The sequence below is a fragment of the Chlamydomonas reinhardtii genome, chromosome 1 (assembly GCF_000002595.2).
Source record: "Chlamydomonas reinhardtii strain CC-503 cw92 mt+ chromosome 1, whole genome shotgun sequence".
Classification (NCBI taxonomy): Eukaryota; Viridiplantae; Chlorophyta; class Chlorophyceae; order Chlamydomonadales; family Chlamydomonadaceae; genus Chlamydomonas; species Chlamydomonas reinhardtii.
This window is the reverse complement of record NC_057004.1, coordinates 1,967,420-1,982,967: the sequence shown is the minus strand read 5'-3', so window position 1 is coordinate 1,982,967 and position 15,548 is coordinate 1,967,420. Positions and strand designations below refer to the sequence as shown.

General features: G+C 70.4%; 3 protein-coding genes across 3 annotated transcripts in view; all 3 read right to left on the bottom strand.

Moving 5' to 3' along the window:
* CHLRE_01g010750v5 (uncharacterized protein) overlaps window positions 1-3,323 on the bottom strand; it is a 7,662-nt gene extending 4,339 nt beyond the window's left edge. Inside the window, exon 1 of the mRNA XM_043058293.1 lies at window positions 54-3,323. Coding sequence (XP_042928207.1) covers window positions 54-2,864 — 2,811 coding nt within the window. The 5' untranslated portion in view covers window positions 2,865-3,323. The remainder of the gene's footprint in view (window positions 1-53) is intronic.
* Window positions 3,324-3,381: 58 nt separating this feature from the next.
* On the bottom strand, window positions 3,382-7,183 carry CHLRE_01g010700v5 (uncharacterized protein). Its single transcript, XM_043058292.1, has 9 exons — window positions 6,937-7,183; window positions 6,812-6,859; window positions 6,600-6,743; window positions 6,172-6,345; window positions 5,848-5,944; window positions 5,329-5,480; window positions 5,009-5,101; window positions 4,548-4,592; window positions 3,382-4,281 (listed from the first exon to the last, which is right to left on the bottom strand). The coding sequence occupies exons 1-9, from the start codon at window positions 6,946-6,948 to the stop codon at window positions 4,102-4,104; spliced, it is 945 nt and encodes a 314-aa protein (XP_042928206.1). The 5' UTR covers window positions 6,949-7,183; the 3' UTR covers window positions 3,382-4,101.
* Window positions 7,184-7,231: 48 nt separating this feature from the next.
* CHLRE_01g010650v5 (uncharacterized protein) overlaps window positions 7,232-15,548 on the bottom strand; it is a 12,332-nt gene continuing 4,015 nt past the window's right edge. Inside the window, exons 8-17 of the mRNA XM_043058291.1 lie at window positions 14,936-15,086; window positions 14,610-14,672; window positions 14,149-14,270; window positions 13,008-13,794; window positions 12,495-12,596; window positions 10,528-12,095; window positions 9,796-10,162; window positions 9,167-9,606; window positions 8,329-9,004; window positions 7,232-8,049 (exon numbers count right to left, since the gene is read on the bottom strand). Of these exons, the coding sequence (XP_042928205.1) occupies window positions 7,477-8,049; window positions 8,329-9,004; window positions 9,167-9,606; window positions 9,796-10,162; window positions 10,528-12,095; window positions 12,495-12,596; window positions 13,008-13,794; window positions 14,149-14,270; window positions 14,610-14,672; window positions 14,936-15,086 (4,849 nt within the window). The 3' untranslated portion in view covers window positions 7,232-7,476. The remainder of the gene's footprint in view (window positions 8,050-8,328; window positions 9,005-9,166; window positions 9,607-9,795; window positions 10,163-10,527; window positions 12,096-12,494; window positions 12,597-13,007; window positions 13,795-14,148; window positions 14,271-14,609; window positions 14,673-14,935; window positions 15,087-15,548) is intronic.

The following is a 15,548-nucleotide window of genomic DNA, read 5'->3' as shown; positions in this document are numbered from 1 at the left end:
TCCCCTCCCCTCCCCTCCCCTCCCCTAGTCCTCCCCTCCCTCCACGCACCCACCTGGTTGGCCAGGTAGCGGTCTGGGTGGAACACGCCGCTCACGGTGATGCGCGCCCGCCGCCCCTCGCTGTCCACCTGGCCCGGCTTGCCCTGCCCGCTCACAGACACCGGCACCGGCCCCGGGATGTCCTCCGGCCGCCACGTGCGCCCGCCGCCGTCCTCTCCACTGCTCGCCTCGTCGTTGTTGTCATCCATGGTTGCGGTCATGGCCGTGGGGCCGGACAGAGTGGCGGCGGCGGCGGCGCCGCCAAGTGCGCCGGAGGCGGAGGCGCGCCGCGCCGATGGCGGCGGCGTCGTGGAGCGCGAGCGGTTGCGCGAGCGTTTGGAGAGGCCGGAGAGCGTCGAGGCGCCGCCGGTGGTGGCGGTGCTGGTGCTGCCGCCGCCGAGGTTGAGGCCGCTGAGGCCGGAGAAGGACGCGCCGGCGGCGCCGGTGACCACGGAGCCGTCGCCGCCGCTGAGCGAGGCGAGGCCGCGCGGCAGTGGCACGCCGCCGCCGCCGCCGCCAGTGAAGCTGCCGCGGTGGTCGCCGGCGGCGCCGCCGCCGCCGCCGTACTCGCTGTCGCTCAGGGTCGTGGTGCTGACGTTGCAGTCGCGAGGGGCGTACAGATAGCCGTGCGGGCCGGCCGCGCCGCCGGCGGCGGCGCCGCCGCCGCCGCTGGCGCGGCGGCCGTAGTACTCCGCCGCGCCCGCCACGGCCGGCCCCAGTACGGCAGCCGGCGCACTGACGCCACTGAGCTGCTGGCGGCGGCTGGCGGCGGCGGCGGCGGCCGCCTCGGCGGCGGCGCCAGCAAAAGGACTGCTGCTGCCGGTGCCGCCGCCGGCGGCGCCGCTACCGCCCGCCAACCCTGGCGGCATGCAGGCGCGCATGAAGGGGCTCCCAGTGCCGGAGGCCACGCCGGAGCTCGGCGCGCCGTCCGCCTCAATGCCGCCGCTGAGGCTGGTGCCGCTGGGGCGGAGGAACGCCGGGTGCTGCTGATGCGGCGGCGGCGGCGCTGCCATTGACGGCACGCGCGGCGGCAGCGCCTGGCCACTGGTGGACCAGGGCGAGCCGCCGCCGCCGCCGGCGCCACTGCCGCCGCCGTCGGCGCCGCCGCCGCCGTACGCGCCGCCGCCATGCGACCCCGGGTACGGCTGCTGTTGGCCAAACACCATACCTGGGAAGTTGCGCGGCGACAGCGGCGGCGTGCCGGCGGCGGAGGCCGCACACGAGCCGCCACCGCCGGCGCCGTACGGGTTCAGGTTCACACCGCCAGCGAAGCCGGCGCCGTACAGCCCGGCGGCGGCGCCGCCGGCGCCGTCATCGGCGGCGGCTGCGCCGGAGTACGGATCGAGGGAGGTACGGCTACTGCCCTGCAGCTGCTGCGCCCGGCTGTAGCCGCCAGCGCCGCCAGCGTACGGCTGCTGCTGCGGCGGCGGCAGTAGCACCACGGGGCCGTCAACCGCCATGCCGCCGCCGCCGCCGCCGTGCGGCTCGTCGCTGGTGCCGGTGCCGCTGATGCGGCTCTCCCGCGTGAAGCCCTGGAAGCCGTTGGGCTCCGCTGCCTCCAGCTGCTGCTGCTGCCCCTGCGGCTGTAGTGGCTGTAGCGGCTGCTGTCGCTCGGCGGCGGTGGCGCTCCGCAGCGCGCTCAGCAGGTCCATGTGCAGCGTGTTGCCGGGGTCCAGACCGAGAGGTGCGGCGGCGGCGGCGGCGGCGGCAGCGGCGGCGGCGGCGCCAAACTCGGCCGCCGCGGACGAGCCCTGCCGGTCCGGCACCTGCATCTGCTGGTGCTCCTCAGCCTCCGCAGGCGACATGTGCACATCACCGCCACCCGGTGATCCGCCCACACCCGCACTCGAGCCCGCAGGCGCAGGCCCCACCGCTGCCACCGACGCCACTGCCTCCGCAGCCGCGGCAGCGGCGGCTTCCGCCTCCGCCGCCTCCGCCGTCGCCGCCGCCGCCATCTGTGCGGCGATCACCTCGGGCGCGACCAGGCCGATGCCGTACGGCACGGGTTTGGAGCACAGGCTCTGCAGCAGGCCGGGAATGTCGGGCAGATTGTCGCTGTCCAGCGTGGGCAGCTCTTCGTCTTCCTTGCCAGCAGTAGCACCAGCAGCGTTGGCAGTAGCAGCTGGGATGGTGGTGGTGGTCGTGCTGGCGTTGGCGTTGGTGGGGGCGGTAGGGGCGGCGGCTGTCGCCGCCGCCGGTGCCGCGCTGCGGGGCTGGCGTTGGGGCGCTGCGCCAGTAATAGCGGCGGTGGCGCCCGCTGCTGTGGTGGTCGCGGTCGCGGTAGCGGCAGCGGTCGAGGCGCTCGCTGCTGCTCCGGCTGCTGGCTCAGCTTCAGCCTCGGCGTCAGCTTCCGCCAGCACCGCGGCCGCGACGGCTGCGTAGCCGCTGCTGCTGAAGTCGCCGTCGTGCAGGCCGACCAGCGGGTGGCTGGCGGGGCCGCGGAGGTTGAGGTGGGCGGGGGCCGGGGGCTGGGGGGTTTGGAAGGGCTGGGGCTGGGGGGGCGGGGGCAGCGGGGACAGGTTCGTGGGCCCAGGGCCCGCCGAGTTGGGCGCGCTCAGCACCGGCTCAGAGCGCTCGCTCTTCTCCAGCAGGCTGAGAAGCTGCATGAGACTGTCCTTTTCGGTCATGTAGGGCTGTGGGACCGGCTGCTGCTTAGCTTGCGGCTGCGGCCCCCGGACTGCAACCGGAGCACCATGCTTGTCCTCAGATTCGGAGTCGCTTAAGTTCCCAGCTGCCGCAAAAGCAGATCCACCTCCGAAGCCAGGAGGCTGCTGCCATGCGTTGGCCGTCTCGTGGGGCCCCGAGACCGACGCGGGCTGCTGCATCGCGAAGTCGCTTGAACCAGTGTCAGCTAAGCTGCTGATCGTATTCGTATAGCATGACTCGCGATAGTGGTCAACCGCAATGTGACTATGAACTAACGCGCCGAAGAGCTTGCACTCGAGTTGCATACAAGGAGCCTTGAAAGACTATGCAACCCCGCGGGTGCAAGTGTAATAATCGGCACTATTACAAAGCGAGCGGGTTGGCTTCGCTGGGCCAAGGATTGTGCACGGTGTGGGCCGCGTATGACGGAATGGTTTCGTTTTACCGCAAGTGGTCCTGCTTGGCGTCGTAAGTCACGAAGAGCTTGCTGTCGAATTACTGAACAACCGTGTATGTGTCTGCGAGTGCGGGCCGCTGCTGGAGTCGGAGCTTTGACTGATCGGCTCCTTCGCAGCCAACTGCCGAGCGGCGAAGGTTGCGAGAACGCCCCAATCCCGTCGGCGCTGTTCGACGAGGTTTTAGCCTCTAAGGAATGCAGGCGCACGAATGCTCGAGCGGCCTGCCGGCGTTCAAAGCGGACGCGAACGACGATAACCTCGTTGCAAGTGGTTTTGCGAGCTCACAGACCCCCTCGCAGCGCAGCAACGTTGCGGCCCAACGCCCCCTTGGACCAGACCGGTCCACTGCTGCGGTCCGTTGGGCAGCCGCGGGCAGCCAAGGCCCAACCGCCACAGTCCCCGCAGTCCCCCGCTCCCAAGCCACCTGCCCGCACCGACACTCCACCGCCGCCATCTCGCCTTCAAACCTCCGCGCCCGGCACTACAACCAGCCCCCAGCGCTGTGCGCCGCCACCCGCCGGTCGCGCCACAAGCGCCCCAGTCCTGCTCCGCAGCACTGCAGCAGCCCACCGCCGAGAACCAGCCGCCATGTGCAAACCGCCAACCGCCTTAAGCACCCCTGGTCCCCTGCCCTACCCCTGCCCAGCAGCAACGCCTGTCGAGGGCACGCTAACATGCAGCCCGGCCCAGTTCCCCGATGGCACCCCTCCCGGCCTCCCCCCTCCCCAGCCGCCACACCCAGCGCCCCCCAAACGGCAACACCCCTCCTCCCATGCCAACACCACAGCCCCCCATTGACGTCCGCCACTCGTGTACCAGTAAAGCCACACCGCACAGCACGCGCACCACACACCACCACGCCACCAACCACGTCTCCCCCTCCCCTCTTTTTCCCTCCCCCTTCCCTCCCCGCCCACAACGCCTCCCCTCCTCCTCCTCCCCCACACCACCCTCACCCTCACGTGAGGATGATGATGAGCAGCACGGACACAATGGCCGCCGCCACCAGCGCTACCAGCAGGCACTTGTTGCGGCCGGAGCGGCTGCTGCGGCTAGCCACCGCCAGCTCGCGCTGCCCCTCGCCCACCCGCTCCGCCACCACCGATATCGCCGTGTCCACCGTCTGCAGCTGCTCGCCCTGAAGGATGTGTCGAGGGAGCGGCGTGGACAGGCAAAGGGAAGGGGGGGATGGTATATACCAGCCCATACTAAACCAAACCGAATGCACAAGGGCGAGGAGGAGAGCGTGGCCTATGCTTTGACAACGGAGCGGCACTCGGGGGGTTCGACATGGTGCATGCATGCAAATGCGTTTGGGCAAAGCACAGGCTGTAGGCCGAGCCCACTCTCAGCACACCCCTTTCTCATCCACTCTCCCAACCCACCCCCCCACCCCCCACCCACCTGGTCCGAGATGAGCACCGCCAGGTCCTGGAACATCTCGTTCACCTGCGGCGGCGGCGGCGGGTGCGGCGGCGAGCGCGGCAGCGAGTGTGTGTGTGTGTCGGGAGGGGGCACGAGCACACGCGGCGGATGGCTACCGCACGCCAGTGAAGTAGAGGATGCACAGCCGCCACCTGTGCCTGCACCGCCTTGGTCCTCACTTCACTGCTCCCTTCAACTTGGGTCGGAAGCAAATTCTGATGACGTCCGTTGCACCCACTCGCCGGGCCCCGGACACACGCCCGGCCCCCCATCCCCCACCCCCGCCCGGCCCCCCATCCCATGGATGGCTACCCCCTCGCCCCCGCGCGGCCACGCCCCCTCCTTCTTACTTGTGATTCAACCACTCCGTTCCCCACCCGAACGGCAGCCCCCCCCCCCCCCCACATCCAGCCCCTCCCCTCCATCCCCTCCACCCTCACCTCCCCGATCTGCCGCTGTATCTCCGCGATGCCGGCGTCCCGCTCCTCAATGAGCGCCTCGTGGTAGCGCACCGAGTCGTCCAGAGCCGCGACCTGGGGTGTGGGTGTGGGAGTGTGTGTGTGGAGATGGAAGCGGGGGAGGGAGGTGGTGGGTGCCACAACCCCGCCTCAACAGCCCCACGTGCCTTCCCGCCCAGCCTTCCCGCCTCCAGCGCTGCCGCCTCGCGCCCCTGCCGCCTCCGCCCTCCCACCCCACTCTGCCCCAGCCCCGCCCAACCAACGCCCCATTTCCCCCACCTCAGGCCCCCCCCCGCCCTCACCTCCGCCTGCTTCTGTGCCTGCAGCCGCACCGCCGACTCCACGTCATCCGCCGCCGCCCCCGACCCGCCGCCGCCGCCGCCGCCGCCGCCGCCTCGAGAGGAAGACGACACGCCGCCGTCCGGCCCCAGCAGCGGCGCACGCAGCCCGTCGCCTGCAGCCAGGCGCACGTGCGCAGAGGTTTGGAAGAGGCAAGGCCCGCAACACCCTCCTTCTATTCTTTATGCATACCGTTCGCATGAAGGGCCACCCCTCGGCCCACCTCAGCCCCGGGCGCCGGCACCACAGGGCGCCGCAGGGCCCGAGCGGGAGAGGGGGTTTCAGGCGCGTGGCCGTTGTGGGGTGCACGGCCCACCGACACACATACCGACGTCCACGTGAGCGTCAGGCACGCCCCCGCGACCCACACGCCTGCCTCCCCCTCACCCACCCACCCGCCAGCCCGCCCACAAGCAGCTCAGGCGCCCGTGCAGCCCCCCCGCCCCCTCCCTCCCCGCGGCCGCCTCCGCCCCTGCTCCCACCTCGCCCGGCCCCCGCCGGCCCCGCCCTCTTGGGCGGCTGGCGCGGCAGTGACGCCGCCTCCCGCCGCGCCGCCTCGCTCTGGAGCGTCTTGTAGTCCTGGGTGGGGGAGAGGGAGGAGCCCATGGGGGTTGGGTGGGTTAGAGAGAGAGTGTGTGTCGAGTGTCGCGGGGAAGGGAAGTTCAAATCCAGTCACTCTAGGCGGATCGACCCCACCCTGCAAGTCGTAGGAAGGGGGGGGGGTGTCCAAGCCGGCCTGCCCATCCGCCCCGAGTCCCCCCCCCCACCCCTCCACCCTCGCTCTCCCCCCACGCCGGCGCCCCCACCTGCAGGATGTTTGCAAAGTCTTGCAGCAGCCGCTTCGCCTTGAGCTGCTGCTGTTGCTGCTGCTGTGGCTGCTGCGTGTCACCCCCGGCACCCCCGGCACCGGGCGGTGCCCCTGGCCCCGCCGCTGCGGCGTCGTGCAACGCCGTGAGCTTCTCCTTGATGGCCTTTGCGAGCTGCGTGGTTGTTTGTTTGTGGAAGGAGAGAAAGGAGGTAAGCTTGGGCGCAGGGGGCTTCGGGTGAAAGAGGGCAGGAGGGCTAACAGCAACACTCAAAGACAATGCTTGCCCCAAACCCACGCGTGCCTTGCCCCACCGCCGTAGCTTCCCCGTTACGCGCCGGTGCCGTCTCGTTCATTCTCATCTCCATTAGACCCCCGTCCCCCAGGCCCGAGCAGCCAGGAAGCCGCGAGGGCGCGCGGCGTACCGACCTGCTGGATGGAGCCATTCACGTCAGCGATGCGGTGCCGGTGGTCGACGGTGTCCTTGGCCGTCCCGAGGATGTCCACCAGCTTTCGTAGCTGAGCTACATTGTTTGCGAGCTTGAAGACCAGAGACTCGACCTCTTTTGTTGCCTGCGAGACCGTAACACGCTAGTTAGCTTTTTTGCCATTTGCTATTTACTGACAAAAGGTGACCATACCTGATTCTGGTAGCTGGATAGCTCGCGACCCCCATTTTTGGCCAGGTCCTGCATCGCATGGAAACGTGCGTCGCAGAGGCCCTCAGCACCTCAGCCCAGGTACACTTCGTTACACTAGGACCAACCTGGAAGCTCATAGCGACCGGAACCGGGCCACGAAGCCCGTGTGGGGCTTTCGCGGGCGTGTGCGAAGGTGCCTAAACACCGCAACAGGAGGAATATGGAGCTGTCCCTTTGATGTCAACTATAAGTCCGCGACCGCGGCAAGAAAATATTCTTTGGCAGGCAAAGCGGTGCGGTGGGCGCGTTGTAAAGCACGCACAGGCCGTTATCTGGCCTTTGAAGCGAGTCGGTGCTTGAGCGCTTAAGAACTGCACAAATCAACGCTATGTACCTCGTTCTACAATGCTGTGGCGAGGCCCAAAGCGTCATCGGGGAACAAAGCGCAATCCCATCACATGCTAAGCTCCGGTCTGGTGCCAGTCTGGTGAAGCCGCAGGTGTGGCCCCAGCTCTGGTGGACACATCAAGCACCCCTCCATTTACATACCGCACACACACCTGCATGCGACAAAGCGCGTCGGCTCCGGCCCTTCATGTCCCAGCCACTGCAGCATCCGCATACGGCATACAACTTGCGGTTCCACCAGTAGGCCCCCCACCCCCCTACTTGGAAGCCGTGCCCTCCGCCGCCGCCGCCATCGGCGCCAGCGCCCGCCAGCCGCACGTGGACTGGATTGTGTCGTACGTGTACGGCGGCACAGCGTCCCGCAGCGCCCGCAGGCACGTGAGCACCACCCCCAGCGCCTCCCCCTCCGCAACCCCGCTACTGCCACCCCCGCCACCGCTAACGGCGCCGACGCCGCAGGCCCGTGCTACAGCCAGCAGCGCCTGCGCTACAGCCTCGCAGGAGGAGTTCCAGGGGCTGCGGGACAGCAGCCGCGGCAGAGAGTACGGCAGTAGCCGTACGGCTGCGGCGCGGCTGGTGAGAGCCAAAACAAGCTCCGGCGCGGCGGAGGCGCTGGCGGCCATTGCGGCGGCGGCCGCCGCCGCCGCCGCGGCGCCGGCGGCGCTGCCCGCGCCGCCGCTGGCGGCGATGCTGCCGCCACCGGCGCCGCCGGCGCTGGCGGCGAGGCAGACGGCGACCAGGGCGGCTGCGAGCTGGAGGTGGGGGCGCGGGTCGGCGGCTGCGGCTGCGGCCTCGCGGGCACCGTCCAGGGTCTGAAGCAAAACCTGGACCTGTGGTGGCAGCAAAAGGCCAGAGGGGGCAGAGGGAGATGCAGATTGAAGAGAAGGCGCGAAGGTGGAGCGACAGAGAGTCAGGGAGGGGCATGAAGGGGGCGTGTGGGAGATACCGTAGGTGCGGCACGCATGACAAGCACAAGGGTCCTTGGCGCAGTTGCAACGAAGAAACATGCACAACGCACGATGCAAGAACACGCACACAGCCGTGCTACCGCGGTGCCGCTGTCGCTGCTGCCGCCGCCGCCGCCGCCGCCACTGCGGCGCCTCACGCACCTGGAACGCCTGCGGTGTGGCCGCCAGCGCCAGGCCCAGCGGCACCAGCAGCGCATCCGCCTCCGCCGCCGCCGTTGTCACCCCGCCGCCACCACCGCCGCCGCCGCCGCCAGCTGCCGCTGCTGACGTCATCGCTGACCGCACGGCCATGAGCTCCCGGTAGCTGACGTGGCCCGAGCCCACCAGCACGCAGCGCAGCTGCAGCGCTGCCAGCGCCGCAGTGGCGGCGGCGGCGCCGCCGCCGCCAGCAGCGGCAGCCGGCGGCGCCGCCAGCACCTGTGCCGTCAGGAAGTCCGGCCGCAGGCAACGCAGGCAGCAGGCCGCCACCGACCACAGTGCTACGGCGCCACGCACGGGCACCGGCGGCGCAAGGGAGCCTGGCGGCGGCGGCGGCGCCGCCGCCGCCGCCGCCGCCGTCACCGGCGGTGCATCCGCCGGCTCCGCCGCCAGCGGCCGCCCCGCCGGCCCAAACCATTCCCACTCATCCACCGCCTCCACAGCCGCCGGGCCGGAGCCGCCGCCGCGCCCGCCGCCGCCGCCGCCGCCGCCGCCAGATGCTGACGAGGACGCAGCCCAGGACATGAGCTGCGCGCCCTCGCCCGGCTGCAGCGGCGGCAGCGGCGGCAGCTGCGCCGCCAGCGTCGAGATGGCGGTGTGGGCTGCCTGCGTCACGTCCCTGTGCCGAGCATGTGTGCATGTTTGTGCCGCAATGATACCGTTACCGATTGACGAACATATAATACACAAGCACCAAGTTTTGATCAAAAGTAAGTGGCACACAGGACGGCAAACCATGCGGACAGTATTCATAAACAAACATCAGGCGATCCCAACTCGCCTGTGCGTCAACGCGGCGTCCTTGGCCTGCCACGCCCGGCACAGCCCCAGCAGCCCCAGCCAGCAGTGCGCCGCCAGCCGCAGCCGCCGCCGCTCCCTGCCGCTGCTACTGCCGTTGCCGTGCGCCGCCGGCAGCGCCTGCCGTATCCGTCGCAGCCATGCTACAGCCGACGCGGGGTCATCCAGCGCCGCCGGCGACGACCAGGGAAATGCAAGCGCCGTACTGTCACCGCCAGCCGCCGCATCGGCTGTCGCAGCAGCGGCAGCAGCGGTGCTGCTACAGCCGGCTGCGGCGCTATCGCCGTCCTCATCGGCGTCGGGCCTGCCGTCGTCGGCGTCCGCCGCCGCCGCCAGCAGCCCGGGCAGCGCCGCCACCACCGCCGCCGCCCGCCGCGCCGCCAGGCTCCGGAGCAGGGCCGGCAGCCGCGCCAGCAGCAGGCACTGCCAGGAGGAGAGGGACGAGGCGGGGAGAGGGACGATTGACGGGTTTCAGAAAACAAAAGCGGGGTCGATCATGTGTGTTGAGGACGGGGCCTTGTGCTCCCTACGCCCACAGACAGTGCCACAGCCACAGCCACACAGCCACACAGCTACACAGTCACACAGCCACACAGCTACAGCCACGCGCACCTGCATGTCGTGTGGCAGGCCGGCGAACCTGGCCGGCGCCGCCAGCTCCTCCAACACCCCGCCCAGGCCCAGCGCCGCCGCGTGCCCGTGGGACAGCGCCAGCAGCAGCGCACACCCGTGCAGCCGCCGGGCCGCTGCTACTGCTACTGCCGCTGCTACGGGTGCTGCTGCCGCTGCTGGTGCTACTGCCGACGCTGCTGCTGCTTGTGTGGTGGAGATGGAGGTGGAGGTGGCGGAGGCGGACGGCGTCAGGGCCAGCAGTGTACGGCAGGCGGTGGGCCAGTCGGCGGCGGGCAGGGCGGGGGCGGCGGCCAGCGCCAGGAGGGTGCTGGCCAGCGGGCCGGCGGGCAGGGCGGTGAGCCGCGTCCTGTGGGGAGCATGGGGTTGCGTTGGAAGGTTGGGTTGGGATGGGTTGGGGAAAGGGCACTTGAGGGCACGGTGGGTGGCGTGTGTGGTTTGGAGCGAGTCACCACGCAATACACGGCGGCCCGGCACTGCGGCCACAGCGGCCGGTGGCGGGCGGAGGCTCAGGTCGGCTCAGTCGTCAGTAGGCAGGCGGGCGTTGCTCACGTGAGACTCGACTGGAGACACACCGCAGCACCGCGTGCCGGGCTGCGTACAACTGCGGGTTGACTGGTTGCTGAGGGCGCTGTCATACACACTCACGCACACTCACGCGCATCATATGTATAGGCCACACCACACATGTCAACAGCTCAACCGCAACCGCACCTGTCCATCAACGCCGACACCAGCGGCCTGGCGGCGCCGTCGGGCGGGTACAGCGACAGAGGCTTGGGGCCAGAGCCGCCGCCGCCGCCGCCACGGCCGCCGCCGCCGCCGCCAGCACCTTCCCCGTCCTCGGCGCCGACGCCGGCGGCCCCGCCAGGGCCGCCATCCGCCGCCGCCGCGCCCTCGCCAGCGGCATTGCCGGCAGCGGAGCCGCCGCCACCGCCACGCCCGCTGCCGCCGCCGCCCATCTCCTCATCTGCGTCCTCCGCCGCCGCCACCGCCGCCGAAACCGCCGCCAGCTGGAAGGCGGCGGCCGCCGCCACCCATGGGTCGGCAGCGCCGCCGGCGCCAGCGCCGCCGCGGCCACCGCCGCCGCCGCCGGCCTCTGTTGCCAAGCCTTCTAACGCCTTCATGGCGGCTTTGGCAGGCGCCAGGTATTCAGGTTGCGCCAGCAGGCCGCCAGAGACGGCGCCCGGCGGGATGGGCGCCAGGGCATCGACCAGGCTCGGCGGCGGCGGCAGCAGCGCCGCCGCCAGGCCCGCCACGGCGCCCGTGCGCGCCGCCGCCGTGTGCTGCGCCGCCGGAAGAGGCGGCGCGGCGGCGGCGGCGGCGGCGGCGGCGGCGGTAGCCGCGGCGGCGGCGCCGCCAGTGGCCTGCTCCGCCAGGTCGTTTACGATGACCAGCATTGCCGCCACCGCTGCGGCGTCGCCACTGGCGGCGGCGGCGGCGGCGGCGCCCGCCAGGCCCGCCGCCGCCGCCACGTCGCGCGTCAGCATGCCCTGCCGCAGCGCCGCCACGCCCACCACGCCCAGCGCGTACGCCGCCGCGCCGCGCACACGGCCATCCAGAGCCGGCGCCGCCGCCATGGTGCCCGCAGCGCCGCTGTCGCCGCCGCCCACACAAAGGCGGCGGAGCGCCGCCAGCAGCGCTGCCAGGTCATCTGACGTCAGTTGCTGGTAGCGGAGTGCCTCCGGCGCCAGCACCGCCGCCGCCTCCAGCGCCGCCACCGCCGCCGCGGCAGCGCTGCTGCGCCGCCCGCGGCCGCCGCTGCCGCCGCCGCCGCTGACGGCGTCGTCGTCGGCGCCGTCGGCCGCCGCTTCCGCCACTGCTCGCAGCGCCGCCAGCAGCGCCGCCATTGCGCCCGCCGGCAACCCGTGCGCGCGGTTGACGTCAACCAACAAACTGCAAAGCGCAACCGCCGTACCGGGCAGTACCTCCTGCTCGTCCAGCTCGTCCGCCAACGGTCGCGGCGCAACCGCCGCCGTACCCGCCGCCGACGTCTCGGCCCTCGACGGCCAGCCTGGCGGCAGACCGCCCGCCGCCAGCTCCGCCACCGCCGGCGCCAGCGCTGCGCACAGGCCGCCCAACGCGCCCACCAGCGCCGCCACCGCCTCCGCCACCGCTACCAGCTCGCGCGAAGCGCCGCCGCCGCCGCCGCCGCCAGTACGGATGTAAATGGCTGGATCCGCCGCCAGGCTGCCTGCCAGTACGGCCAATGCGGTGGCGGCGGCGGAGCGGACCACGGCGGTTGGCCCGGCCAGGAGTGCCGTACGCGCCTCCGTCAGCACCTGTGTGTACGGACGGGTACGGGCGGGCGGCCAGTGTCAAAAGCCCAAACGGCGGCTGTACAGGCGTGGCGTGTGTTTCCGGGAGTGAGCGAGAATGAGGAGTGTGCTGGACTTCATGTGCCACCCCACGCGCGTTGATCAAGCATACGGCAAGGCCGCAGCAGTTATCCGCAGCCCCCACTTCCTCCCTGCCACCCCTCGCCGCACCACCGCCCAGCCCTCACGCCCCCCGCCCCCCCCCCCCCCCCCGGGACGCTGGACTCCGCGGACATCGGTAACGACGACTACTGTGTACCTTTGTATCTGGCTACGACTTCACTTTGTAAACTTAATGCATGCAACCCCCGCCCTCCCCCAGCACCGCCTCCCCTCCCCCCCTCCCCCCCCCCCGCCACCTACCTGCTGCCTGGCCGGCCAGTCTGTGGGGTGCAGGCGGCTGGCGGCCAGCGCCGCGCCCAGCAGGCTGCCACGTGTGATGCCGCTGCTGCGGCCGGACTGGGCCTGAAGGGGGAGGGGCGGAGGAGGAGGGAGGAGGAGGGAGGAGGAGGAGGAGGAGGGAGGAAGGGGGTGAGCAAGGGGGGTGAGCAAAGGTGGTACAGAGAAGTGCAGGGGGGAGCAAGGGGGAGGGAGGAGGGGGGAGGGGGGATTACATTCATGGTTAATTAAGAAATGAAGTCGTAGGCCGGGGGAGGGGGGAGGAGGGAGTGGGCATTGGGGTGCGAGTTACCACGCGATGGCAAGGGTTGCGAGAGGAAGAGGGGGAGCGAGAGCCGCGGCTTGGCGACTGATGGATCGGAGACGTGCGATGCCACACGCCACGCCACCCCGTCGGCTGTTGCCACCTCATGCCAGGGCTCCCCACACACACCCCTCACACACACGCGCTACCCACACAAACACACACACGCCCACCTGCAGCAGCAGCCGGCTCGCCAGACCGCTGACGTCAGCCTCACTCAGCCCCTCCGCCGCCAGGCACACGGCGCCAGCCGCCAGCCCCACACCCTCCAACACAGCCACCGGCGCGCCGCCGCCGCCGCCACCCCCGGCTACAGCCGCCGCCGCCGCCGCCTCGCCGCTGCTCCCGCTGCCGCCGCTAGTGCTACTGCCGCCGTCCCACTCCGCCGCCAGCGTCGCCACCACATCCGCGGCTGTAGCACCCGTGTCATACTGCCATTGCTGTACGAAACGGCACCAGGCTGCTACAGCCAGGCGGGCGTGCCAGGGCCCCCGCCACCCCAGCCGCCGCAACCCGTCCCGCAGTCTTGAGCTGTACGCCTCCCTCGCGGCGGCGGCGGCGCGCTTGGCGGCGGCGGCCACTGCGCCGGCGGCCGCGCCCGGCGGCAGCGGCGGCGGCGGCGGCCGGCTGTAGCAGAAGAGCATGGCACCGGGCTGGAAGGCGCCGGCTGTAGCAGCAGCGGCAGTAGCACTAGCGGCGGCGCCGCCGCCGAGCAGTAGCTTTGGTATCTTACCGAGGAGGCGGCCGCGGAGTGCGCGAGCCTCACGTGCCGTGGCGGCGGCGGCGTAAGCGGCGCCCTTGCTGCTACTGCCGCCAGTGGCGCTGCTACTGCCGCCGCCGGCTCCGCCAGCGGTTGTGCTGGCTACAGCCGCGCCGCCACCTGCGGGTGCGGCCGCGGTTGCTGCGGTGGCGGCGGCGCCGCCAGCTGGCGTGTCCGCCGCCGGCTGTGTGAGCAGCAGCCTGTGACGTGGGGCACATGTGTAGCGCACACGCAGCGCTTGAGAATGAGAGGGTCTGTAAGCTTTGCATTGCGTGTCGAATATACTTCTGCTTTTCATCTGTCTCCGCTTCGCTGAGAAGGTTTCTGCAGATAACCAGCCACTACCTCATACCAACTAACCCTGCTTACTGGGGTACTATAACGCTGATACCTTGTATAAGCTTTTGGAAACACTGCCCTGCTACAACTGATGCGGAATGGTGGGGCACGACACGCACAGCACAGACGCGCATGCGATGCCGCCGCCCCCCAACCCCAACCCAAAACCCAAAACCCCACCCCCCCAACTCCCCCCAATCCCCGCCAGCCCCCACCTCCTGCGCTGCAGGTGCTCGAAGCGCAGCGCCGCCGCCGCCAGCCGCCGCGACCCCGCCGCCGCCGCGGGGTGGCCCTCCGCCAGCACCGGCGCCGTGTACTGGCACAGCGGCCGCAGCACCTGCAACAGAAAGAGGGGGGGTGCAAAGATTGGTATTGGGGGGCTGCAAGGATGTTTGGAAAAGCGGTACAATGGATGCAGTATGGGGGGGTGGGGTTAGCCGTCCGTATGGAGGACGGAGTGATTGGATCACCAGTGCCCACGTCCAATGGTGGGGAGGCGCTTGGGTGTATGCATGTGCATCTGACACGCTTACTTTACTAGCGCTACCATGATTATTGCCCAGCCCACCCACCCCCCCAGCCCCCCCCCAGCCCGCCCCCCCCCCAAAGCCCACCCCCACTGCCCCCACCTCACGCCCCCCCCAACCCCACCCCACCCCACCCCCGCTGCCCCCACCTCCAGCTTCTCCAGCAGCTCGGGCGGGTAGCGCGAGATGGCGTCGTAGGCCGCGCCCCGCACCTGCGTGTATGCGTGTGTAAATTTAAAAAAAACAAACGGAACACTTCCGCCATACACTCGCGCGCAATTACCGACAGCTACCTATGCCAGTAACCGAGCTCTATGCGCGCGCGCGTGTGTGTAGAGGGTTGTTCAAGCGTTGTCGTGTGCGTTGTGTGTGGAAGCGTGTGTTACGGGAGGTGCGGCACGCCCCCAAAGCCCCCCTCCCACACCTCCCAACCCCTCCCCCAACCCCACCACCCCCACCGCCACCCCGCCCTCACCCGGGGGTCTGGGTGCCGCGCCGCCGCCCACGCCGCGTCCAGCACCGCCGCCGCGCGGTCGGGGTGCGCCTCTGCGTCCAGCGCGCCGTGCCCCAGCAGCGCCACCCAGGCAGCCGCCACGCCCGGGTGCGGCGGCAGTCCCGGCAGCCACCTGCGGAAGGCGTGCGTGTGGGCGTGTGAGCGTGTGTGGTGGGGGGGGGCGTGTGTGTGTGTGAATGTGTGTGTCATTCATGGTTAGGCAAGCATTGAGTGTGAGTGTGTGTGTGTGTGCGTGCGTGCGGAGGACGGAGTGCAGCGGGTGGGAGGGTGGCGTGTGGACAGAGGGAAGGGACAGACATGGGGTTGTCGGGGTACGCCATCCAAAGAAAGTGACACGAGCGGAACGAGAGCAGCAGCGGCAGCCGCGGAGGTGGAAACACACACACACACACATTTATACACACACACACACACACACACACATTTGCACACACACATTTGCACACACACACACACACATTTATACGTTGCGCGATTTCCGGTTGGTAAGACCGGCGGCTCACCGCAGCAGGTATGCGAGGTAACTTCAGGTAAAATCCGTCAACCGTCGCTTTGCTGCATCGCATACACTGTC